Raw genomic sequence first — 26,205 nt, 5'->3', positions numbered from 1 at the left:
GTCCATTTGGCTGTCATCCGTTTTAATTATGAGACACAATTGTGTCAAAGTCATGATTTTTTTTTTTTTAAAGTAGTTTTATACTTGTGAGTGTTAATGACACAGCTTTGCAACAGTTGATATTCTAGTTTCAAGCATGTTTTACTCAATATAGGTCATCAAATCTCAGCAACTAGCTGTAATATCTTACTGAGATCATTTAGGACTAGGGATGTCCGATAATGGCTTTTTGCCGATATCCGATATGCCGATATTGTCCAACTCTTTAATTACCGATACCGATATCAACCGATATATACAGTTGTGGAATTAACACATTATTATGCCTAATTTGGACAACCAGGTATGGTGAAGATAAGGTACTTTTAAAAAAAAAATGAATCAAATAAAATAAGATAAATAAATTAAAAACATTTTCTTGAATAAAAAAGAAAGTAAAACAATATAAAAACAGTTACACAGAAACTAGTAATTAATGAAAATTTGTAAAATTAACTGTTAAAGGTTAGTATTATTAGTGGAGCAGCAGCACGCACAATCATGTGTGCTTACGGACTGTATCCCTTGCAGACTGTATTGATATATATTGATATATAATGTAGGAACCAGAATATTGATAACGGAAATAAATGGGGGGAGGGAGGTTTTTTGGGTTTGTGCACTAATTGTAAGTGTATCTTGTATTTTTTATGTTGATTTAATAAAAAAACAAAAAAAAACCAACGATACAGATAATTAAAAAAACGATACCGATAATTTCCGATATTACATTTTAACGCATTTATTATCGGACATCCCTAAGCAAAACACTTAAAATAAGTAAAACACTCTAACATAAAATCTGACATATTTCATCTTACTTAGATTTCACTTTTTGCAATGTATGGAACTAGTGCAACCTTACGCCAGTCACAGGTTTCTCTGTAAAAAAAAAAAAAGAAGAAGTAGGAAGTCTTCTTCCTACACAAACAGCAATTACATTTTCTTAACATCCATCTTCACCTTGGGGAACAGTGCAATAAAGACAGAGAAACAAATAAGTCACCTACACCTACACAGTTGAGAGCATAGAAAAGCACAAATGAGCTGCAAGTCTCGCTGTGATTCTGAATGTGCCAGTTGTTGTTTTTTTTGCATGTTTTTTCCCTCCCCTGAAGGTCTCTGAAGTCGCGTGTGAAGATCATGGTGGATGGAACTCTCCTCATCTCCACGCTCACCCCAGAGGATTCTGGGAACTACACCTGCGCTCCAACCAACGGGCTGCTAGTGCCTCCCACCGCCTCTGCCATCCTTACAGTCATGCGTACGTATGTGTGTGTGTGAAAATAAAATATGAATAGAGGGACAGCATACTATAATAACTTGAAGTAACTAATGAAGATTAAAAACCAATTACAAACAAAAAATTCACAATTTTTTTTTTTTTTTTTTAACAATAAGCAGTGATTTTCTCACAATGTGTCGACTTTTTTTCTTATAAAATTGGGAACAATTTATCATATTATTTCTGCTTCTGTAATATAGCAATATTTTCTCGTAAAATTATGACTTTTTTTTTAGAGATGTCCGATAATATCGGTCTGCCGGTATTATCGGCCGATAAATACGGTAAAATGTAATATCGGAAATTATCGGTATTGGTTTTTTTATTATCAGTATCGTTTTTTTTGTTTGTTTTTTATTTATTTTTATTTTTTTTATTAAATCCACATAAAAAACACAAGATACACTTACAATTAGTGCATCAACCCAAAAAACCTCCCTCCCCCATTCACACTCATTCACACAAAAGGGTTGTTTTATTTTGTTTATATATTTTATGTGGGCTCTGTACCGAGGATGTCGTTGTGGCTTGTACAGCCCTTTGAGACACTTGTGATTTAGGGCTATATAAATAAACATTGATTGATTGATTGATTGATTGTTTCTTTCAAAAGGGTTGTTTTCTTTCTGTTATTAATATTAAAAAAATTCACAGTTTTATTTTTTTTTTTAACAATAAGTAGTGATTTTCTCACAATGTGTCGACTTTTTTTCTTATAAAATTGGGAACAATTTATCATATTATTTCTGCTTCTGTAATATAGCAATATTTTCTCGTAAAATTATGACTTTTTTTTAGAGATGTCGGTAAAATGTAATATCGGAAATTATTGGTATTGGTTTTTTTATTATCTATATCGTTTTTTTGTTGTTGTTTTTTTTTTGTTTTTTTTATTAAATCCACATAAAAAACACAAGATACACTTACAATTAGTGCATCAACCCAAAAAACCTCCCTCCCCCATTTACACTCATTCACACAAAAGGGTTGTTTCTTTCTGTTATTAATATTCTGCTTCCTACATTATATATCAATATATATCAATACAGTCTGCAAGGGATACAGTCCGTAAGCACACATGATTGTGCGTGCTGCTGCTCCACTAATAGTACTAACCTTTAACAGTTAATTTTACAAATTTTCATTAATTACTAGTTTCTATGTAACTGTTTTTATATTGTTTTACTTTCTTTTTTATTCAAGAAAATGTTTTTAATTTATTTATCTTATTTTGTTTGATTCATTTTTTTAAAAAGTACCTTATCTTCACCATACCTGGTTGTCCAAATTAGGCATAATAATGTGTTAATTCCACGACTGTATATATCGGTTGATATCGGTATCGGTTGATATCGGTAATTAAAGAGTTGGACAATATCGGCATATCGGATATCGGCAAAAAGCCATTATCGGACATCCCTACTTTTTTAATGTAAAATTATTACTTTTTAATGCGACTTATCCAGGGTGTACCCCGCCTACCGCCCCAATGCAGCTGAGATAGGCTCCAGCGACCCCCCCCCCCCCCCGCCACCCCAAAAGGGACAAGCGGTAGAAAATGGATGGATGGAATGCAAAATGGTGACATTTGACATATAAAATGGTGACTTATCACAATATTGCCCACTTTTCTTGTAAAATAGTGACATTTTTTGAGTAAAATGATGACTTTTGGTATAATTTTGATAAATAAAATTCCGAATATTATTATAATATTGCCAACGTCGAGTGGGTCTAGCATAATATTGTGAGAGTCCAGTCCATAGTGGATCTAACATAATAGTGAGAGTCCAGTCCATAGTGGATCTAACATAATAGTGAGAGTCCAGTCCATAGTGGAACTAACATAATAGTGTGAGAGTCCAGTCCATAGTGGATCTAACATAATAGTGAGAGTCCAGTCCATAGTGGGTCTAACATAATAGTGAGAGTCCAGTCCATAGTGGATCTAACATAATAGTGAGAGTCCAGTCCATAGTGGATCTAACATAATAGTGAGAGTCCAGTCCATAGTGGGTCTAACATAATAGTGAGAGTCCAGTCCATAGTGGATCTAACATAATAGTGAGAGTCCAGTCCATAGTGGATCTAACATAATAGTGAGAGTCCAGTCCATAGTGGATCTAACATAATAGTGAGAGTCCAGTCCATAGTGGATCTAACATAATAGTGAGAGTCCAGTCCATAGTGGGTCTAACATAGTAGTGAGAGTCCAGTCCATAGTGGATCTAACATAATAGTGAGAGTCCAGTCCATAGTGGATCTAACATAATAGTGAGAGTCCAGTCCATAGTGGATCTAACATAATAGTGTGAGAGTCCAGTCCATAGTGGATCTAACATAATAGTGAGAGTCCAGTCCATAGTGGATCTAACATAATAGTGAGAGTCCAGTCCATAGTGGATCTAACATAATAGTGAGAGTCCAGTCCATAGTGGATCTAACATAATAGTGAGAGTCCAGTCCATAGTGGATCTAACATAATAGTGAGAGTCCAGTCCATAGTGGGTCTAACATAGTAGTGAGAGTCCAGTCCATAGTGGATCTAACATAATAGTGAGAGTCCAGTCCATAGTGGATCTAACATAATAGTGAGAGTCCAGTCCATAGTGGATCTAACATAATAGTGTGAGAGTCCAGTCCATAGTGGATCTAACATAATAGTGAGAGTCCAGTCCATAGTGGATCTAACATAATAGTGAGAGTCCAGTCCATAGTGGATCTAACATAATAGTGAGAGTCCAGTCCATAGTGGATCTAACATAATAGTGAGAGTCCAGTCCATAGTGGATCTAACATAATAGTGAGAGTCCAGTCCATAGTGGGTCTAACATAGTAGTGAGAGTCCAGTCCATAGTGGATCTAACATAATAGTGAGAGTCCAGTCCATAGTGGATCTAACATAATAGTGAGAGTCCAGTCCATAGTGGATCTAACATAATAGTGTGAGAGTCCAGTCCATAGTGGATCTAACATAATAGTGAGAGTCCAGTCCATAGTGGATCTAACATAATAGTGAGAGTCCAGTCCATAGTGGATCTAACATAATAGTGAGAGTCCAGTCCATAGTGGGTCTAACATAGTAGTGAGAGTCCAGTCCATAGTGGATCTAACATAATAGTGAGAGTCCAGTCCATAGTGGATCTAACATAATAGTGAGAGTCCAGTCCATAGTGGATCTAACATAATAGTGAGAGTCCAGTCCATAGTGGATCTAACATAATAGTGAGAGTCCAGTCCATAGTGGATCTAACATAATAGTGAGAGTCCAGTCCATAGTGGATCTAACATAATAGTGTGAGAGTCCAGTCCATAGTGGGTCTAACATATTAGTGTGAGAGTCCAGTCCATAGTGGATCTAACATAATAGTGAGAGTCCAGTCCATAGTGGGTCTAACATAATATTGTGAAAGTCCAGTCCATAGTGGATCTAATATAATAGTGAGAGTCCAGTCTATAGTGGATCTAACATAATAGTGAGAGTCCAGTCCATAGTGGATCTAACATAATATTGTGAAAGTCCAGTCCATAGTGGGTCTAACATAATAGTGAGATTCCAGTCCATAGTGGATCTAACATAATAGTGAAAGTCCAGTCCATAGTGGGTCTAACATAATATTGTGAAAGTCCAGTCCATAGTGGATCTAACATAATAGTGAGAGTCCAGTCCATAGTGGATCTAACATAATAGTGAGAGTCCAGTCCATAGTGGGTCTAACATAATAGTGAGAGTCCAGTTCATAGTGGATCTAATATAATTTAAGATGGGACTTAAATGCTTCTACTGAGGTAGCATCTCTAACTGTTACCGGGAGGGTATTCCAGAGTACTGGAGCCCCAACAGAAAACGCTCTATAGCCCGCAGACTTTTTTTGGGCTCTGGGAGTCACTAATAAGCCGGAGTTCTTTGAAGGCAGGTTTCTTGCCGGGACATATGGTACAATACAATCAGCAAGATAGGATGGAGCTAACTAAACTAATGGAAACTGAGCTGCAATGTGATCACAGTCTTAGTCTCAACCAATCACACATGAAAATCCATCTGAATGCTGTAACTTTGTCAGTCGTGTTCGTTCATTTCCTGGTGAAAAAATCTTTCTTTTAACGAAAGCCGTTAGGCCACTAGGCCATGACAAATGGTTGTTATTTGACATATGCAGTATTTATGACTCATAGTTCAATTACATGCTTGATTGATCGTGTAATTCATTCAACACGACTGAATAAATAAGTGCCGTTTAGACCTGGAGAAACTTCCTTTGTGGGAAGCGCATGTAAATAGGAGTATAGTTCATCCATCTGTTCTGCAAACAATCCAAAGTCACGTTGTAGTCTCGCCAGGATGGGACTCTCCATGTCAATGAAATAGCGTGCTGTGGTTATTGAAACAAAATAAAAATAATGTCGTTTTATGCTTTTTCTTTTTCTCAGATCCAGCACAAGCTCTTCCCATGCCGGAGGAAAGCTATCTTCCTGCGGGCATGAGCGGGATGGTGAACTGCTCCTCATTAGCTCAGCCTCCTCTGCTGGGTGTGCTGTGGTCCAAGGATGGAGAAGCACTTGATCTCTCCTTGGTAAGAAACTGATTGAACTGACTCTTTGTTCAACAATATTAGATCTACATGCATCTTGCATCTGTTTGAATGCCTGTTCATTTTATTTTTTACTCAATCAATCAATCAATCAACCAATCAATGTTTACTTATATAGCCCTAAATCACGAGTGTCTCAAAGGGCTGCACAAGCCACAACGACATCCTGGGCTCAGATCCCACATCAGGGCAAGAAAAAACTCAACCCAATGGGATGACAATGAGAAACCTTGGAGGGGACCGCAAATACATACCGTATTTTTCGGACTATAAGTCGCAGTTTTTTTTTTCATAGTTTGGCCGGGGGTGCGACTTATACTCAGGAGCGACTTATGTGTGAAATTATTAACACATTACCTTAAAATATCAAATAATATTATTGATCTCATTCACGTAAGAGACTAGACGTATAAGATTTCATGGGATTTAGCGATTAGGAGTGACAGATTGTTTGGTAAACGTATAGCATGTTCTATATGTTATAGTTATTTGAATGACTCTTACCATAATATGTTACGTTAACATACCAGGCACGTTCTCAGTTGGTTATTTATGCCTCATATAACGTACACTTATTCAGCCTGTTGTTCACTATTCTTTATTTATTTGAAATTGCCTTTCAAATGTCTATTCTTGGTGTAGGCTTTTATCAAATACATTTCCCCCAAAAATGCGACTTATACTCCAGTGCGACCTATATCTGTTTTTTTCCTTCTTTATTATGCATTTTCGGCCGGTGCGACTTATACTCCGAAAAATACGGTACATGGTCTTTCATAATGATTGTGAATGATAGGCAAAATTCCCCAAAAAGTACAGTTCCCTTTAAAAACTAGGGTTGTTAAAAATAACGAGTTAACTCATGTGATTAATCACAATAAATGATCGCATTAATTATGTATGTACGCAGATTAGGGTTGTCCCGATACCAATATTTTAGTACCGCTACCGGTACCAAAATGGATTTTGATACTTTTCGATGCATTTCGGTACTTTTCTAAATAAGGGGGACCAAAAAAAATGGCATTATTGTTTTTATTTTAACAAAGTAATCTTTGGGTACATTAAACATATGTTTATTATTGTAATTTAGTCCTTAAATAAAATAGTGAACATACTAGACAACTTGTCTTTTAGTAGTAAGTAAACAAACAAAGACTCCTAATTAGTCTGCTGACGTATGCAGTAACATATTGTGTCATTTATACACTTATTATTTGGTCTACATTATAAAGGACAAGCTGTAAAAATGGATTATTAATCTACTTGTTCATTTACTGTTAATATCTGCTTACTTTCCGTTTCAACATGTTTGTGGAAGTCGCTTACTACCCGTTCCACTATTACACACGGCACAAGAGCCAAACTTGCAGTTTTTAACAATGGTTTAATTTCCATAGAATGTTCTCGCACTTTTCTCTCCAGCAGGACCTGACTTTTCAGCCACATCCGTATCCTTTCCTCCTCCTGCCCTCGGCCGCTTACTGTTAAAGACAACAGATGGTTAGATTAACACGTACCACCTGTGAAATCTAATCACCTGCCAGCTGTGTCTCTCCGTCAGCACATGCCCCGCCCCTGTCTGATGGCGCTCGTCCTCAGCGCCATAGACAGCGGCTGTGACCTTTGCTCCTGCAAGCGCGCTGGCCACACCTCCCTCCACAATGTTCTATCCACACTTCTGTTAAAATGTAATAATCACTTATTCTTCTGTTGTTTGATACTTTACATTAGTTTTGAATGATACCACATATTTAGGTATCAATCCGATACCAAGTAGTTACAGGATCATACATTGGTCATATTCAACGTCCTCATGTGTCCAGGGACGTGTTTACTGAGTTTATAAACATAATATGAATTAAGAAAAAAAGTAAAAAACATTTTGTGACGATAAAAAATATCAATGTAATAGTAGTATCGACTAGATACGCTATTATACTTGGTATCATTACAGTGGATGTCAGGTGTAGATCCACCCATGGCGTTTGTTTACATTGTGACGCCGGTGAGCTATTGTATCCTCCTTCAGTGTGTAGTGAAACATGTTTAGTTATTCCTCGTCCTGCAGTGATAATGATACTTGTAAGAAACTTACTTTATTTGTCGCCATGGATTAGTGATTTAGAAGCTAAAACGGGGGACGGCGTGGCGCAGTTGGGAGAGTGGCCGTGCCAGCAACCTGAGGGTTCCTGGTTCAATCCCCACCTTCTACCAACCTCGTCACGTCCGTTGTGTCCTTGAGCAAGACACTTCACCCTTGCTCCTGATGGGTCGTGGTTAGGGCCTTGCATGGCAGCTCCCGCCATCAGTGTGTGAATGTGTGTGTGAATGGGTGAATGTGGAAATAGTGTCAAAGCGCTTTGAGTACCTTGAAGGTAGAAAAGCGCTATATAAGTATAACCCATTTACCATTTTTACTAAAACACGCAGCTAGCTAGCTAGCCATGTCTTAAAGCACCTCTTCCTGAGGGCGTTTCAGTGTTATAACTTCACCTTTATCTTTAGTTTTTAAGCCAAAATGTGTCCATTCTCCCTTTTCTGTCTACACACTGTGTCTGCTTGTAAGTACTCTGTGTGTGTGCGCTGCCGAACATGCTCCTCTGCTCGAAAAACCAACAATGTCAATGTCACAACGTGACGATGCACCGTCATGCTCGGGAAGCGGTACTTTTCAAACAGAGTATGGCACCGTTTTTGATTCATTAGTACCGCGATACTATACTAGTACCAGTATACTGTAACAACCCTAACGCGGAATAATCACCCAATTGGTTTTGACTGTACATGCTTCTTTCTGACAATAAGATAGTGTCCAAAAATTGGGGTCTTTTTTAAGTTACTTTAAATGATGCGAGCGAGTAATAAGATGTGATTAGTCATTAGTAATCCAACATTTAAAAGTGGGATTAGTCTGATTTAAAAAACAAAACAAAAAAACAATTCTGTGGGGGGGCGTGGCCTGCGGGCCTGCGGAGAAGCGGGGCGTGTCAGGACCGGCCTGGAGATTAGCGGCAGGTGCGTAGACGACACAGCTGTGAGTGTTTGTCTGATCACCTGTCGCTCTGTTAAAGGCAGCAGTCGGGAAGGAGAGCGGGTGTTGTTGGTGGATGGCAGAGCACGCAGCGAGAGAAAGAGAAACCATTTGTGTGCTCAGGTGGGGGAAGAGCGAAAGCGAGCAAATAAATTGGACATGGCTGGAAAGGACAAGAAAGACAGTTTATTGAAAAATAAAACCTTTTTCGAAACACTGAACGCTGCTGTCATGTCCGTGGTTGGTGGTCAGAAGAACCCGGTGAAACCAGACATTTGACAGCACTTCTAAAACATGTACTTTGATTTTGTTTGGAAAATCTACTTAATGTAATCACCCCACGTGTTCACACTCTGCTCGGTGGTGACAGACACGTCCGTGGACAAGACAGGCCACCGGAAGTGTGATATATCTCCTGCGGTGTGGCACAAAGGCTTTTAAAAGTCAGGCTGTTGCCAATTAACTCAGCCGTGTCGCTGTTGTCACAAGCGCTCACGGTCACGGTAACAACACGCTGTCACAGACTTATTGTGGTGCGTTTAATGGCCACGCTGACCTGAGATCCATCAGACAAAAGACACGTCCTTTCTTGTGTTTGATGCCTTTTTCCTGAACGAGGGTTAAAAAAAACCAGAGAGCTCTTCAAAGGGCTGCAGAGGTCCAACATGCATTATATTTCCGTTCAAAGCCACTTCCTGTCAACCACTTTAGAAACGGCGAATTACCATTTAATTGATCCCATCGGTCAAATGACGTTTTAAACAAAAATAATAATAATAATAATAATAATAGATTTTATTTGTAAAAAGCACATTACATTGAGCAAACAACCTCAAAGTGGTACAGTGTATTAAAAAATAAATAATAATAATTTAAAAAAAATAAAATAAAAAAATAAAAATAAAAACTAGAACAGCCTAATAGCTAGAACTAGTATGCATATCTCTATAAAAAGGCTTTTTTTTTTTTTTTTTTTTAAATAAGAAGGGTTTTTAAGCCTTTTTTAAAAACATCCACAGTCTGTGGTGCCCTCAGGTGGTCAGGGAGAGCGTTCCACAGACTGTGAGCGGCGGAGCAGCATAGTTTGCAGCTTTGTCCTCTGAGGTTGGAGGAGGTTAGCCTGTCCTAGCTGGTTTACGTGAGTCAGTGCGTTCTACCGACACACGACTTGTATACAGTCGCGATCAAAAGTTTACATACACTTTGTGTGGAGGTTGCCCTCCAGTGGGTTCCTCGGACCACCAAACATTGTCACGAGAGCCCGGATCGGGGTGACAACACTGTTTTATTTTTCCTCACAAGGTGCGAGTGTTCTGGTTTCCAGCAAAAGTCTTTTTCTCTGTCCGTGTCTCGCTCTCTCTCTCTCGCTCCCACTCCAGCTCCGACAACGTGTCTCATCCCGGCTGCTGCTAATAAAGGCGACAGGTGATTAAATAACAAGGCCCGGCCTGGGCCATCCACTCACCTGTCGCTGTCTTTAAAGCCGGTCCTTGAACACCCCGTTCCGCGGCAGGCCCGCAGGCCACGCCCCCCCTCCACAACTTGTAAAGAACATAATGTCATGGCTGTCTTGAATTTCCAATCATTTCTACAAGTCTAATTTTTTTTGTGATAGAGTGATTGGAGCACATACTTGTTGGTCACAAAAAAAACATTCATGAAGTTTGGTTGTTTTATGAATTTAGTATGAAAATGTGAGCAAATGTGCAGGGTCAAAAGTATACATACAGCAATGTTAATATTTGCTTACATGTCCCTTGGCAAGTTTCACTGCAATAAGGCACTTTTGGTAGCCATCCACAAGCTTCTGCTTGAATTTTTGACCACTCCTCTCGACAAAATCGGTGCAGTTCAGCTAAATTTGTTGGTTTTCTGACATGGACTTGTTTCTTCAGCATTGTCCACACGTTTAAGTCGGGACTTTGGGAAGGCCATTCTAAAACCTTCATTCTAGCCTGATTTAGCCATTCCTTTACCACTTTTGAGGTGTGTTTGGGGTCATTGTCCTGTTGGAACACCCAACTGCGCCCAAGACCCAACCTCTGGACTGATGATTTTAGGTTGTCCTGAAAAATTTGGAGGTAATCCTCCTTTGTCATCGTCCCATTTACTCTCTGTAAAGCACCAGTTCCATTGGCAGCAAAACAGGCCCAGAGCATAATACTACCACCACCATGCTTTTTTAATTTATTGTTTTATTTTTATTTATCTCCTTCACTGATGTGCATTTTTGATCAATAGACAAATTAAACTTTAGCAACTAAACACATATTTACACACCTATGCCTGAGAAGGAACAGGATGAAGTAAATCTTATATTTCCTGCCCCCTTCAACATAACAAGTAGTCTTACTTAGGGATAGCCCAGATTCACAAACATATAAACCAAACAAATACATCCAAATATAATGAAAACAAACAAAAAACACACACAAAAAAAACAAGGAAGTGCAAAACTTCATGAAGTACAAACCGAACAAAAAACAGTAATATACACCTCACGGAATGTTACAAAACAAATACAAACCCAGACAAAAAATAAGTAAAATAATAAATATAAAGCAAAATGTAAACACTTACGGCTGCCTATATATGATCTTATTGTTCTGTCTTTATATATTTTTTTCAATTGGAATATATTTCTACAATCTTTTATCTCATTGTAAAGATAACTCCATAGTTTAACCCCCGTTTTGACATAATCCACCATACCTACCTTGACGGTAGGCATGGTGTTCCTGGGATTAAAGGCCTCACCTTTTCTCCTCCAAACATATTGCTGGGTATTGTGGCCAAACAGCTCCATTTTTGTTTCATCTGACGACAGAACTTTCCTCCAGAAGGTCTTATCTTTGTCCATGTGATGTCAGATGAAACAAAAATTGAGCTGTTTGGCCACAATACCCAGCAATATGTTTGGAGGAGAAAAGCCTTTAATCCAAGGAACACCATTCCTACCGTCAAGCATGGTGGTGGTAGTATTATGCTCTGGGCCGGTTTTGCTGCCAATGGAACTGGTGCTTTAAATGGGACGATGACAAAAGAGGATTACCTCCAAATTCTTCAGGACAACCTAAAATCCTCAGCCCGGAGGTTGGGTCTTGGGCGCAGTTGGGTGTTCCAACAGGACAATGACCCCAAACACATGTCAAAAGTGGTAAAGGAATGGCTAAATCAGGCTAGAATGAAGGTTTTAGAATGGCCTTCCCAAAGTCCTGACTTAAACGTGTGGACAATGCTGAAGAAACAAGTCCATGAATGAATGTTTTTTTGTGACCAACAAGTATGTGCTCCTTTTCTGTCTTGCCACTGGTGAGGGCGGTCGCATCTCTCTCCGCTCCCTCCTTCCCTGCTTGCTCTCTTTGTTTTTTTGTCTTGTCTGAACTATTTTGAAGCCTCTTTTCTTGAGCTGTCCTCAAATCTAAACATCAAAATGAATTTGATCAACTGGACTCTCGACGCAATTGACACAGTCTTTTCGACAAGGAAAAGAGGCTCGGGGGAGCCTGGCTGCCCTGATGGAACCATTGCTGCGGGGTACGTGAGAGATTCCTGGAATACTTGGAGAATCATGTGCCTCTCAGTCCTTTCCATCGAGGACGTGGAAGACATCTACCTATTTGGAGCTGTGATCGCAGGGCATTTGCTGATTGGGCTGGGCATTGCTCTGGTGTATCGTCAAATTCGGAAGACGATGGCAGCCACTCAAGGGGCCAACAGGCTGTTCAACGCAATGGAAGGATTGGGTCGTGCTGTGGGATCACAGACTGGAGCGATTGCTGATTTGAATCGCAAGGTAGATTCCATCTTGATGATGTTACAGAAAGAATAAATTGGAATTGTCAGAGCCAGCATATAGAGCAGGAATGTCATTGTTTTGACTGCTCGAAGAAAAAAACAACATCTTAATCTACGATTTGACTCCCTCGAATGGCCTTGAGGAACAGGCTGTTTGAAAACACTCCCCCGAGGACTCCTCAAAGATGGACGCTTTTGACCTTTCCCTTTTCTTCAAAAGCACCTGGGTCGGACTCTTGAACTCTTGAACTCTTGGGGCCGGCCTCGGCCCATAAAGACAATCCAACATCTCACCCAAGTTAATTGGGCATACATGCACGCACATACCCCTCCCCAAATCAACGCCTTCACCACTGCTTTATTCCTCCGGGGTTGTGGGGGCTGAGCAGCGCTCAACAGCAGCTGCTGGCCTCCAAGGTCCTGTTGGATGACTTTGTTGCGAGTTGTTGTGATTAAATGTACCTTGTTTATGTGTGCCATGCTATGTGAGGTTTTTTTTTCCTCGGACTCAGTCTGGACCATTCCTGAGGGTCCAGCCTCAGACTGATATTTTTTTTTACTTCCCCCCTCCCCCCAATGTCACCTTTTTCCCACCTTTTTGAGGAGCGCCTAAGTGAGGCTGATCCGTTGGCGGTCCCGTCTTGTCTCCCTGTAACGTATGTCTGCTCTTAGCGGGATTGTGCCGAAAATGTAATTTCAGTTCTTATGTGTCTTGTACATGTAAGAATGGACAATAAAGCTGATTGATTGATTGATCACTCTATCACAAAAAAATAAGAGTTGTAGAAATGATTGGAAACTCAAGACAGCCATGACATGATGTTCTTTACAAGTGTATGTCAACTTTTGATTGCGACTGTATACGTTGTTACAATGGATGTTAAATATGGTAATTTGGCCAAATATTGAACTTTACTGACTCGATGCTAAAATGGAGAAAATGCTGTAACTTGATTAAAGTGTGCATCGAAACAAGTACCGGGTCAATTAAAAGCTTATTTTTTTAATTTTGTTTTTATTCTCACAGTATCCAGGATGGACCCTGACACCAGAAGGCACTTTGCTTATGGCTACAGTCAACGATGATGCAGTGGGCGTGTACACCTGCACCCCATACAACAGCTATAACACTATGGGACCATCTGGACCAACTCAAGTCATTTTGCAGGTTGGTGTCTACACAAGTGTTTTTTTTTAATGTACCGTATTTTCCGGACCATAGGGCGCATCAGATTATAAGGCGTACTTCCGATGAGCGGGTCTATTCAGGTCTATTTTCATACAAAAGGTGCACCGAATTATAGGGCGCATTAAAGGAGTCATGTTATGATTATTTTTTTGTAAATGTAAAAGACTTCCTTGTGGTCTACATTTCTGAACTGAATCGCAAGATGGATCACATCATGGAGAAGCTTGCTGAAAGGGAAAAATTGGATATGAGAGCCAACATGGACGAATAGAACAGACAAGCCATTGTAATGTCTCTCCCCTGAAAAGGAGACTATTATATATGTCTCTGTTATCCATAGGTTTATCTATAACCCAGGAAGTAGGAAGGCACGGAGCTATTTCTCAGCGTGTGTTTATTGTTAATACACTGACACACAACATACTGATTCCCATCATGCATTGCTTCAAAACTACGGCACGTAATAATGTCCAAAAACATAACAGAGACGAAGCAGAAGAACGAAGAAGAGACATGGCGACGACGAGTAAGAAGAAGAAGTACGCTTGCAAGTTCCAAAATGATTGGAAAAAATAATTTAATTTCATCCAGGACAGCTGGAAGGGGAAGGGGTATGCTGCCTGCACATTTTGTAGATCAGACTTCTCCTTTGAACACGGTGGCCGAACGGATATATATTAATTCATGAACGGATTAGAATTCGGAGGTCTCAAGCTTGGCAAGTATGAATGTAACCCTGAAGTGTCGTTAAGTGAGGACCACCTATAGTTTTTTATATAATGTAGCATAATGATCATGAAAGGCATTTTATATTTCTGTACAGTGATTGTTCTTACATATGACAACCCCCGACCAATGAAGGTGTCACTCTAGTTCAACAACAACGTCCCTGTACACGTATTTTAGGATTAGTCTGTCACAGTCAATTAAAAACTTAACAGGAACAACATTTCATTGACCTTTTCACTGCGACGCTGGTGCCCTCTGGCATTAATGGAAGTCAGCTCAGCCTCACCACAATGGGAGCGCTATTAGGGAGTTAATTGTGTGGCTAATCCTCCTGTTATTAAGATAATCGTGTCCAAAGAGGCATTAATCCTGTCTTCACATCCATTGTTACTACTCCAAGTGCCAGGATTCAGCCGTGTTGTTTTGGACGGTTCACAGGACCCCCCGTCATTCCGCACGGCTCCGGAGAAGAAGTACCAACAAAAGGTGGGAAGAACCCTGCTCATCCCGTGTCAAGGAAACAACAACGCCACAGTCAAAGTCGTCTGGACCAAGGTGAGCACTGATACAAATGACAGTACTGTAGTACATTACAGAGCAACTTAATGTTCCACTTGATGTAGAATCTGCCCTCTGCGCTAATTAACTTGCTATAGGGACCGGATTAAATGGACTTTGTAATTTCCTGATTGCATAATGTACTAATTTGAGGACAGGATATCAGTGTTTCCCATAAACTGCCAAGATACCTGTGGCGGTGGGGGCGTGGCTATGGGCGTGGTCACCGTGACATCATCGAGTAATTTCCATAATGTACTACAATGATAGGACTTTCTCTAAAAAGGCTCAAAAAATGTGTACTTACTAATTAATAATAACAGTTTTGTTTTAAACGTCCATCCATCCATCCATTTTACAATATAATTACAACACTTTATGTACATATTTATAGACAGATTTGAACAATAAGTTATTCACTGAAATATATTTATTAATTGTGGTTCTTACAAAAAATATATCTTATAAAAATATAAAAGCTAAAATGTCTCTTAAAGCTCTGCCCCTTTAATTAGTGCATACTAAATAATTTAACTTTATAATAATTTAACCATATTATTTACCAGCAACATAAAGTGAAACAGAGGCAGAGGTGTCAGTAACAAATAAACAGAAAACAGTAGTGGTGGTAGATAGACACAAAGCTTCATCAAACATCTGATCCACTGAACAAGAGATCCAAAAATCTTGATCCTACACTTCTCTTTTGTAAAGTAAATCTGAACAGCCGATACGGGCATCTATATCAACTATATGATTTGCCTGAGAAGCTGGACAGGACAAAAAAAAAAAAAAAAAAAATCTATTTGTGGCGGCCTTAATTCTTTCGTGGCGGGCCGCCACAAATACATGAATGTGTGGGAAACACTGGGATATCGTTAACATTTACTTTGTCTTGCGGAATTCCTAACTAGCTCAAAACATGACGCTCCACGCTAGTGTTTTAACGATACCAACATTTTGGTACTGGTACCGGTACTACAATTATTTGGTACTTTTCTAAATAAAGGGGACCACAAAAAATGGCATTATTGGCTTTATTTTAACAAAAAACTTAGGGTACATTAAACATTTGTTTCTTATTGCAGTTAAATCCTTAAATAAAATAGTGAACATACTAGACAACTTGTCTTTTAGTAGTAAGCAAACAAACAAAGACTCCTAATTAGTCTGCTGACGTATGCAGTAACATATTGTGTCATTTATACACCTATTATTTTGTCAACATTATAAAGGACAAGCTGTAAAAATGGATTATTAATTTACTTGTTCATTTACTGTTAATATCTGCTTATTTTCTCTTTTAACATGTTCTATCTGCACTTCTGTTAAAATGTAATAATCACTTATTCTTCTCTTCTTTGATACTTTACATTAGTTTTGGATGATACCACAAATGTAGGGCCCGATACTCAGGCCCGGCCCTAACCAATCTGGCGCCCTAGGCAAGATTTTAGGTGGCGCCCCCCACATCGGCAGTGAAGTGTATATACTCACAAGAAACCGAATAACTTTGTCTTTGACCTTTTTTTTTACTTAAAGAAAGCAAATTAAAAATCAGAATAGTTAACAAGATTAAAAAAAAATATGGATAAATAAATGAATACAAAAAATAAAAAATGAATATATGAAATACAATATTTTTTACATTCATAAACACAAAATAAAACGTGTCAAGAAGTTGCATAACATACATTAAAAATACAATATAAATAAGGCACTGCACAAAACAAGATATCAAACCAGTATGACTTTAACAACTATATTACAAAAAAAGGGGATCCTACAGAGTTCTCTACTTGTGCTTTTTAATATTGCATTAACTAGAATGACTTACAAATTACTGTACACCAGGGAGTACTGTAATTACCTAACGTTAAATTATTATTTTCCATAACAATTTAGCCCCCTCCACAATATTAACCCGACGTTAAAACAGAACTAGCTATTTATTGATTAGCAATTGCCGAATCATGTAACATTAGCTTAATGCTAAAAAGCCAGGTTACTATCACATTCTGTAACAGACAAATAATTTCATGTAGGCTAACGTTACCTACCTGCTACCTCTGTCTTTTTCTCGTTTCCCCTCCTCTTCTTTTCTATTTTTTCTTCCCTGGGCACCTGACAGTTTTGGCCGTTTTGACATCCTGTGTTGATTTTTTGATGTGGTGACGTCCAAAAAGAGTCATGATACGGGAAGGGAGGGGCCGCACCGTGCAGGGGGAGGGGGGGCGTAATGTTGTAACAAATAATATTTCTATTAAATAGGCTTTACTTTGCATTTTAATTAACGTGGGATTATTTTATGTATTTAGAAATAATAGTACCAACTTTTATTTATTTATTTATTTTTTTCCTCCAACATTTGTGGCACTGGCGTGGCGCCCCCTGATGGACGGCGCCCTTAGCATTTGCCTATACGGCCTATGCCACGGGCCGGCCCTGCCGATACTTTTCAGAGACGGTATTGTACCGAAAATGATTCATTAGTATTGCGGTACTACACTAATACCGGTATACCGGACAGATATTAGGTTTGCACTGAATAAAATAATATAAAATTGCTTCAAGGTCGGTAAGCACAACCAAACTAAATCCGTACATTAGGTGCACTGGGTTATAAGGCGCACTGTCGAGTTTTGAGAAAATGTAAGGATTTTAAGTGCGCTTTATAGTCCAAAAAATACGGTAAGTTATTTTTTTTAGAGCATCTAAAGGGGACCTGTAATAAATGTTGTCTGTTTTTGAATTATAAATGTTGTGTTCAACAATGTGTTTTTTTTGTTGTTGAAATGTGGTTATACGCATGAGTGTGTGTGTTAGGGCTGCAACTAACGATTCATTTGATAATCGATTAATCTGTCGATTATTACTTCGATTAATCGATTAATAATCGGATAAAAGAGACAAACTACATTTCTATCCTATCCAGTATTTTATTGGGAGAAAAAAAACAGCATACTGGCACCATACTTATTTTGATTATTGTTTCTCAGCTGTTTGTAAATGTTGCAGTTTATAAATAAAGGTTTATTATAAATAAAATAAAACAATTAAATAAAATAAAATAAAAATTATTTAAAAAATAAAAATAAAAAAAAAACTCTGCGCATAGCATAGATCCAACGAATCGATGACTAAATTAATCGGCAACTATTTTAATAATCGATTTTAATCGATTTAATCGATTAGTTGTTGCAGCCCTAGTGTGTATGTACTGTATATGAGCATGTGTATGTACAATATGTGTGTATGTTTGTACAGTGAAAGAGTTTTCCATTGTTTGCTAAATTTTCTATTATTACGTTTTTCTGACATAAAGGTTGACCTGGCTCGTCGCATATCGTATTCCGTCAGACCCGACGGCTCATTGCTGCTGCGGCCCCTCGCCAAGGACCATCACGGAAAGTGGGAGTGTGGTCTTTCTAACCGTGTCGCCTCGGTAAAAGCCTACACTCTGATCTCTGTTTTGGGTAAGTGCAAACCACAAATAACAGAAGCAAAAAGTCGACACGGTGCACTAAGCAGCTTTTTGAGCCCGAAACTTGTGTTCATTGAGGTCGGCCGGCAGTTCTGAAAGGTGTTTCTTTTCATGTGCACAGTAAATAGAACCTCTCGACATTATTGACTCCACTTCAGCATCACTCTAATACCTGAATCATACACAGAAACTACAAAGTAGAGTTGACTTTGGACATAAACGCTATAGAAACATGTCGACAACTATTGGTATGGAGCCTTCATCTATTTATTCTTCTTCTCCAGATTTTGCCGCGCTCTACCTTCCACATTTTTCACCCTATTCAAACCATTCCAACTTCAAACTGTTCAGCCTAATCGGGAATCGCGGGCTTTCCCTTAACAAATTCCCAGATTTCCCAGAATTTCAGCTTTTCCGAGACATTTTTCCCATTCAAAATGAGTTGGCCATTTTTCAAACGTCCACCATTTCCACATTTTTCAACCTACTCCAAAAATTTCCACCTTCAACACATTTCGCCACAGTGGAAATGTACACTTCCCCTTTTCCAAGTTACAAAAAAATTCCAGGATTTTTCAGAATTCCTGGTTTTGCAGAGCCCAATTTCCACCCTTTTTTCAAAAATATTCAGCCTGTTCAGGAATTGTGTCAACAGTTCTAAAAAAATTCCCGGATTTCCCAGAATTCCAGCTATTCCGGGATATTTTTCTCATTCAAAATGAATTGGCTATTTTTCAAACTTCCACCATTTCCACATTTTTCAACCTATTCCAACCATTCCACCTTGAACATATTTCACCATTCTGGAAATTCAAACTTCCCCTTTTCCAAGTTAAAAAAAATTCCAGGATTTTCCAGAATTCCTGGTTTTGCAGAGCCCAATTTCCACCCTTTTTTCTGGCGACTACTCCTCCCACATTTTTCAACGCATTTCAACCTTTCCACCGTCAAAACATTCCTCTTAAACAAAGTTTATTCTTCTTCTTCTCCAGATTTTGCCGCGCTCTACCTTCCACATTTTTCATTCAATTCAAACCGTTCCAACTTCAAACAGCCTATTTGGGAATTGCCAAATAGGCTTTCCCTTGACAAATTCCCAGATTTCCCAGAATTCCAGGTTTTCCGGGACAAATTTCCCATTCAAAATGAATTGACCATTTTTCAACCTTCCACCATTTCCACATTTTTCAACCTATTCCAACCATTCCACCTTCAACAGATTTCACCATTGTGGAAATTCAAACTTCCCCTTTTCCAAGTTAAAAAAAAATCCAGGATTTTCCTGAATTCCTGGTTTTGCAGAGCCCAATTTCCACCCTTTTTTCAAAAATATTCAGCCTGTTCAGGAATTGTGTGCTCTCCATCAACAGTTCTAAAAAAATTCCCGGATTTCCCAGAATTCCAGCTATTCCGGGATATTTTTCCCATTCAAAATGAATTGGCTATTTTTCAAACTTCCACCATTTCCACATTTTTCAACCTATTCCAACCATTCCACCTTCAACACATTTCACCATTCTGGAAATTCAAACTTCCCCTTTTCCAAGTTTTAAAAAATTCCAGGATTTTCCAGAATTCCTAGTTTTGCAGAGCCATATTTCCACCCTTTTTTCTGGCGACTACTCCTCCCACATTTTTCAACGCATTTCAACCTTTCCACCGTCAAAACATTCCTCTTAAACAAAGTTTATTCTTCTTCTTCTCCAGATTTTGCCGCGCTCTACCTTCCACATTTTTCATTCAATTCAAACCGTTCCAACTTCAAACAGCCTATTTGGGAATTGCCAAATAGGCTTTCTCTTGACAAATTCCCAGATTTCCCAGAATTCCAGGTTTTCCGGGACAAATTTCCCATTCAAAATGAATTGACCATTTTTCAACCTTCCACCATTTCCACATTTTTCAACCTATTCCAACCATTCCACCTTGAACAGATTTCACCATTGTGGAAATTCAAACTTCCCATTTTCCAAGTTTTAAAAAATTCCAGGATTTTCCAGAATTCCTGGTTTTGCAGAGTCCAATCTCCACCTTTTTTTCTGGCGACTACTCCTCCCACATTTTTTAACGCATTTCAACCGTTCCACCGTCAAAACATTCCTCTAATTAGGACAGAAAACAAAGTTTCTTCTTCTTCTTCTTCTCCAGATTTTGGCGCGCTCTACCTTCCACATTTTTCACCCTATACAAACCATTCCAACTTCAAACTGTTCAGCCTATTCAGGAATCGCGGCTTTCCCTTTAAAAATACCAAAAATTCCCAGGTTTCCCAGAAGTCCAGCTTTTCCGGGACATTTTTCCCATTCAAAATGAGTTGGCCATTTTTCAAACGTCCACCATTTCCACATTTTTCAACCTACTCCAAAAATTTCCACCTTCAACACATTTCGCCATAGTGGAAATGTACACTTCCCCTTTTCCAAGTTACAAAAAAATTCCAGGATTTTTCAGAATTCCTGGTTTTGCAGAGCCCAATTTCCACCCTTTTTTCAAAAATATTCAGCCTGTTCAGGAATTGTGTGCTCTCCGTCAACAGTTCTAAAAAAAATTCCCGGATTTCCCAGAATTCCAGCTATTCCGGGATATTTTTCTCATTGAAAATGAATTGGCTATTTTTCAAACTTCCACCATTTCCACATTTTTCAACCTATTCCAACCATTCCACCTTGAACATATTTCACCATTCTGGAAATTCAAACTTCCCCTTTTCCAAGTTTTAAAAAATTCCAGGATTTTCCAGAATTCCTGGTTTTGCAGAGTCCAATCTCCACCTTTTTTTCTGGCGACTACTCCTCCCACATTTTTTAATGCATTTCAACCGTTCCACCGTCAAAACATTCCTCTAATCAGGACAAAAACAAAGTTTATTCTTCTTCTTCTTCTCCAGATTTTGGCGCGCTCTACCTTCCACATTTTTCACCCTATACAAACCATTCCAACTTCAAACTGTTCAGCCTATTCAGGAATCGCGGGCTTTCCCTTTAAAAATACCAAAAATTCCCAGGTTTCCCAGAAGTCCAGCTTTTCCGGGACATTTTTCCCATTCAAAATGAGTTGGCCATTTTTCAAACGTCCACCATTTCCACATTTTTCAACCTACTCCAAAAATTTCCACCTTCAACACATTTCGCCATAGTGGAAATGTACACTTCCCCTTTTCCAAGTTACAAAAAAATTCCAGGATTTTTCAGAATTCCTGGTTTTGCAGAGCCCAATTTCCACCCTTTTTTCAAAAATATTCAGCCTGTTCAGGAATTGTGTGCTCTCCGTCAACAGTTCTAAAAAAATTCCCGGATTTCCCAGAATTCCAGCTATTCCGGGATATTTTTCTCATTGAAAATGAATTGGCTATTTTTCAAACTTCCACCATTTCCACATTTTTCAACCTATTCCAACCATTCAACATATTTCACCATTCTGGAAATTCAAACTTCCCCTTTTCCAAGTTTTAAAAAATTCCAGGATTTTCCAGAATTCCTGGTTTTGCAGAGCCCTATTTCCACCTTTTTTTCTGGGAACTACTCCTCCCACATTTTTTAACGCATTTCAACCGTTCCACCGTCAAAACATTCCTCTAATTAGGACAAAAAACAAAGTTTATTCTTCTTCTTCTTCTCCAGATTTTGGCACGCTCTACCTTCCACATTTTTCACCCTATACAAACCATTCCAACTTCAAACTGTTCAGCCTATTCAGGAATCGCGGGCTTTCCCTTTAAAAATACCAAAAATTCCCAGATTTCCCAGAATTTCAGCTTTTCCGGGACATTTTTCCCATTCAAAATGAGTTGGCCATTTTTCAAACGTCCACCATTTCCACATTTTTCAACCTACTCCAAAAATGTCCACCTTCAACACATTTCGCCATAGTGGAAACGTACACTTCCCCTTTTCCAAGTTACAAAAAAATTCCAGGATTTTTCAGAATTCCTGGTTTTGCAGAGCCCAATTTCCACCCTTTTTTCAAAAATATTCAGCCTGTTCAGGAATTGTGTGCTCTCCATCAACAGTTCTAAAAAAATTCCCGGATTTCCCAGAATTCCAGCTATTCCGGGATATTTTTCTCATTCAAAATGAATTGGCTATTTTTCAAACTTCCACCATTTCCACATTTTTCAACCTATTCCAACCATTCAACATATTTCACCATTCTGGAAATTCAAACTTCCCCTTTTCCAAGTTAAAAAAAATTCCAGGATTTTCCAGAATTCCTCGTTTTGCAGAGTCCAATTTCCACCTTTTTTTCCGGCGACTACTCCTCCCACATTTTTCAATACATTTCATCCGCTCCACCGTCAAAACATTCATCTAATCAGGACAAAAAAAAAAGTATAATTTTCCAGGTTTTGGCGCACCGTTCCTACTTCAAACTGTTCAGCCTATTTGGGAATCGCGGGCTTTCCCCTTACAAATTCCAAAAAATGTCCAGGTTTTCCGGGATATTTTTCCCATTCAAAATGAATTGGACATTTTTCAAACTTCCACCATTTCCACATTTTTCAACCTGTTCAAACCATTCCACCTCCAACATATTCCACATATCCTGGACATTCAAACTATAATTTCCAATTTCAAAAAAATTCCAGGAATTCCAAGTTTTCCCAACCCTATTTTCACCCTTTTTTCTGTCGACTACTCCTCCCACATTTATCAACCCACTTTAACCGTTCCACTGTCAAAACATTCCTCTTAATCAAGACAAAAAAACTAAGTTGTTTTTTGAACTGGAAAAATTCCCAGTTTTCCCGAAATTCCAGGAATTCCGTAATACCATTTCTCAATTAAAAATTAAAACTTCAACATTTCTCGACCGTTTTGAAAAATTCCAACACCAACCAGAACATTCAAATTTTTTAAAATTTTCAAAAAAAATCCCTCATTTCCGGAAATTCCCAAATGTGTATGAAATTCCCATTCAAATGAATGGGACATTTTTCAAAATTCCAAAACTCCTAATTTTTTCATCTAATTTAAACTGTTTCAACTTCAAAATATTCAGCCTGTTCAGGAATTGTGTGCTGTCCTTTTTTGAACTGGAAAAACTACCCGTTTTCCCGAAATTCCCGAAATTCCGTAATACCATTTCCCAATAAAAAATTTAAACTTCAACCTTTCTCGACCGTTTTGAAAAATTCCAACACCAACCATTTCAACTCATTCAGATCCTTCAATTTTTTTTACCATTTTCAAAAAAAATCCCTCTTTTCCCGGAATTCCCAAATTTGTATGAAATTCCCATTGAAATAAATGGGCCATTTTTCTAAGTTCCACAACACCTACATTTTTCATCTACTTTAAACCGTTTCAACTTCAAAATATTTAGCCTGTTCAAGAATTGTGTGCTCTCCTCCAACAATTCTAAAACATTTCCCGGATTTCCTAGAATTCCCAGTTTTTAGTGCCTTTTTCCCCATTCAAAATGAATTGGCCATTTTTCAAACTTTCACCATTTCCACATTTTTCAACCGATTCAAACCATTCCACCTTCAACATATTCCACATATCCTGGACATTCAAACTATAATTTCCAATTTCAAAAGAATTCCAGGAATTCCTAGAATTCCCAGTTTTCCAAACCCTATTTTCACCCTTTTTTCTGTCGACTACTCCTCCCACATTTATCAACCCACTTTAACATTCCTCTTAATCAGGACAAAAAAACTAAGTTGTTTTTTTAACTGAAAAAATTCCGTAATACAATTTCTCAATTAAAAATTGAAAATTTGAACTTCAACATCTCTCGGCCGTTTTGAAAAATTCCAACACCAACCATTTCAACTCATTCTGAACATTCAAGTTTTTTCCAGATTTCCTAGAATCCCCAGTTTTTAGGGACATTTTTCCCCATTCAAAATGAATTGGCCGTTTTTTCAAACTTCCACCATTTCCACATTTTTCAACCTGTTCAAACCATTCCAACATCAACACATCCCACTCATCCTGGACATTCAACCTAACACTTTTCCCAAGTTCCAAACCAAATTCCGTTTTTCCTGGAAATTAGAACTATTCTTACATTCATACTAGTTAGTTAGTTTATTATTTCTTCGGTCAGTGGTCAACAAAATAAACAAACAGTTTTACATAAACAAACAGTTGTACATTCATAAATTGAAAATGTTGCAGACCGAAAGGGTTTAGGCTGAAGTTGAACACTTATTGCACCTAACCCTATAAACAATGTCAAATACAAGATGAGCTTCCAAAAATTATGAAATTTCCTTCGCACAACATGTTATAAATATACCTTGTACACAACATAAACACTGTTCAATTATATACACATTAAAGACATGTGAAATATCCTTGTACACGTGTTAGCTAAACCTTTGTACCAATTATATACTATATACAAACAATTATACTTCCAATATTATTTATATCCCACATTTAGTTTGTAATTGTGGAGGTTTTGCTCCTCCGGGTTCTTTGGACCACCAAGAACGGACATGACAGCCTCGTTCATGGTTAAGAACAATGATTTATTTTTCAATAATAGTCTCTTCTTGTGCCTTTCAGTCATCAGGTCTTGCCAGTTCTGTCCGTCTAGCTCTCACTCTCGTTTGTGCTCGTGCTCGTGTTCCGCCATCAACAACTCTCCCCTCTCCTTCCCGACTGCTGCCTTTAACAGAGCGACAGGTGATCAGACAAACACTCCCAGCTTGATTTAAAAAAACAGGAATTCTGGAATTATTTTTAACTTGGAAAAGGGGAAGTTTGAATTTCCAGAATGGTGACATATGTTGAAGGTGGAATTGTTTGAATAGGTTGAAAAATGTGGAAATGGTGGACGTTTGAAAAATGGCCAATTCATTTTGAATGTGTAAAATGTCCTGGAAAAGCGGGAAATCTGGGAATTTTTGGAATTTGTCGAGGGAAAGCCCGCGATTCCAGAATAGGCTGAACAGTTGGAAGTTGGAATGGTTTGTATGGAGTGAAAAATGTGGAAGGTAGAGCGCGCCAAACCAGTCATCTACGCACCTGTCGCTGATCTTGAAGCCGGTCCTGGCACACCCCGCTTCGCTGCAGGTCCGCAGGCCACGCCCCCCCCCCACAGAAATTAACATTGATCATAGTATTAACTACTGTGTTGATTCAAGAATGATATATTTTTCCAAGACATTGGTCTTAAAGTGTTCTTGTCAGGTTTGCCACTGACAATTCAGTTACGTTTTGGTTTTTCCGGTCTTTGTTTCCTGTCAGCGCTCTTATTTTGGTTATTTCCTGATTATCTCCTCGAGTGCTTTGTCCCCTCAGCTGTGGCTGATTGGCACCTGGCCACACCTGGTGTCAATCAGCCAGCTGCTATTTGAACCTGCCTTCCTCTCCAGTCAGTGCTGGATTATCGTCACTACTACCTGTCACAATACTTGTCGCTGTAGCTCTGTCTACTTTTGTTCACTCCGCTTATGTCAGAGTTTGTAGGTGACGAACCCCAAGATGCAGAGACGGCAGGCATTGAACAGGAAAACATGATTTAATTGAACACTATAGCAAA

At 38.5% G+C, this 26,205-nt stretch overlaps 1 protein-coding gene across 1 annotated transcript in view; it reads left to right on the top strand.

Moving 5' to 3' along the window:
• The window catches only part of LOC133638758 (protein turtle homolog A-like), a 179,295-nt gene that overhangs the window by 96,578 nt on the left and 56,512 nt on the right, over window positions 1-26,205 (top strand). Inside the window, exons 9-13 of the mRNA XM_062031684.1 lie at window positions 1,158-1,303; window positions 5,756-5,898; window positions 13,776-13,916; window positions 15,105-15,221; window positions 18,550-18,700. Coding sequence (XP_061887668.1) covers window positions 1,158-1,303; window positions 5,756-5,898; window positions 13,776-13,916; window positions 15,105-15,221; window positions 18,550-18,700 — 698 coding nt within the window. The remainder of the gene's footprint in view (window positions 1-1,157; window positions 1,304-5,755; window positions 5,899-13,775; window positions 13,917-15,104; window positions 15,222-18,549; window positions 18,701-26,205) is intronic.

Source organism: Entelurus aequoreus, linkage group LG21 (genome assembly GCF_033978785.1).
Source record: "Entelurus aequoreus isolate RoL-2023_Sb linkage group LG21, RoL_Eaeq_v1.1, whole genome shotgun sequence".
NCBI lineage: Eukaryota > Metazoa > Chordata > Actinopteri > Syngnathiformes > Syngnathidae > Entelurus > Entelurus aequoreus.
This window is presented reverse-complemented; position numbering and strand designations above follow the sequence as displayed.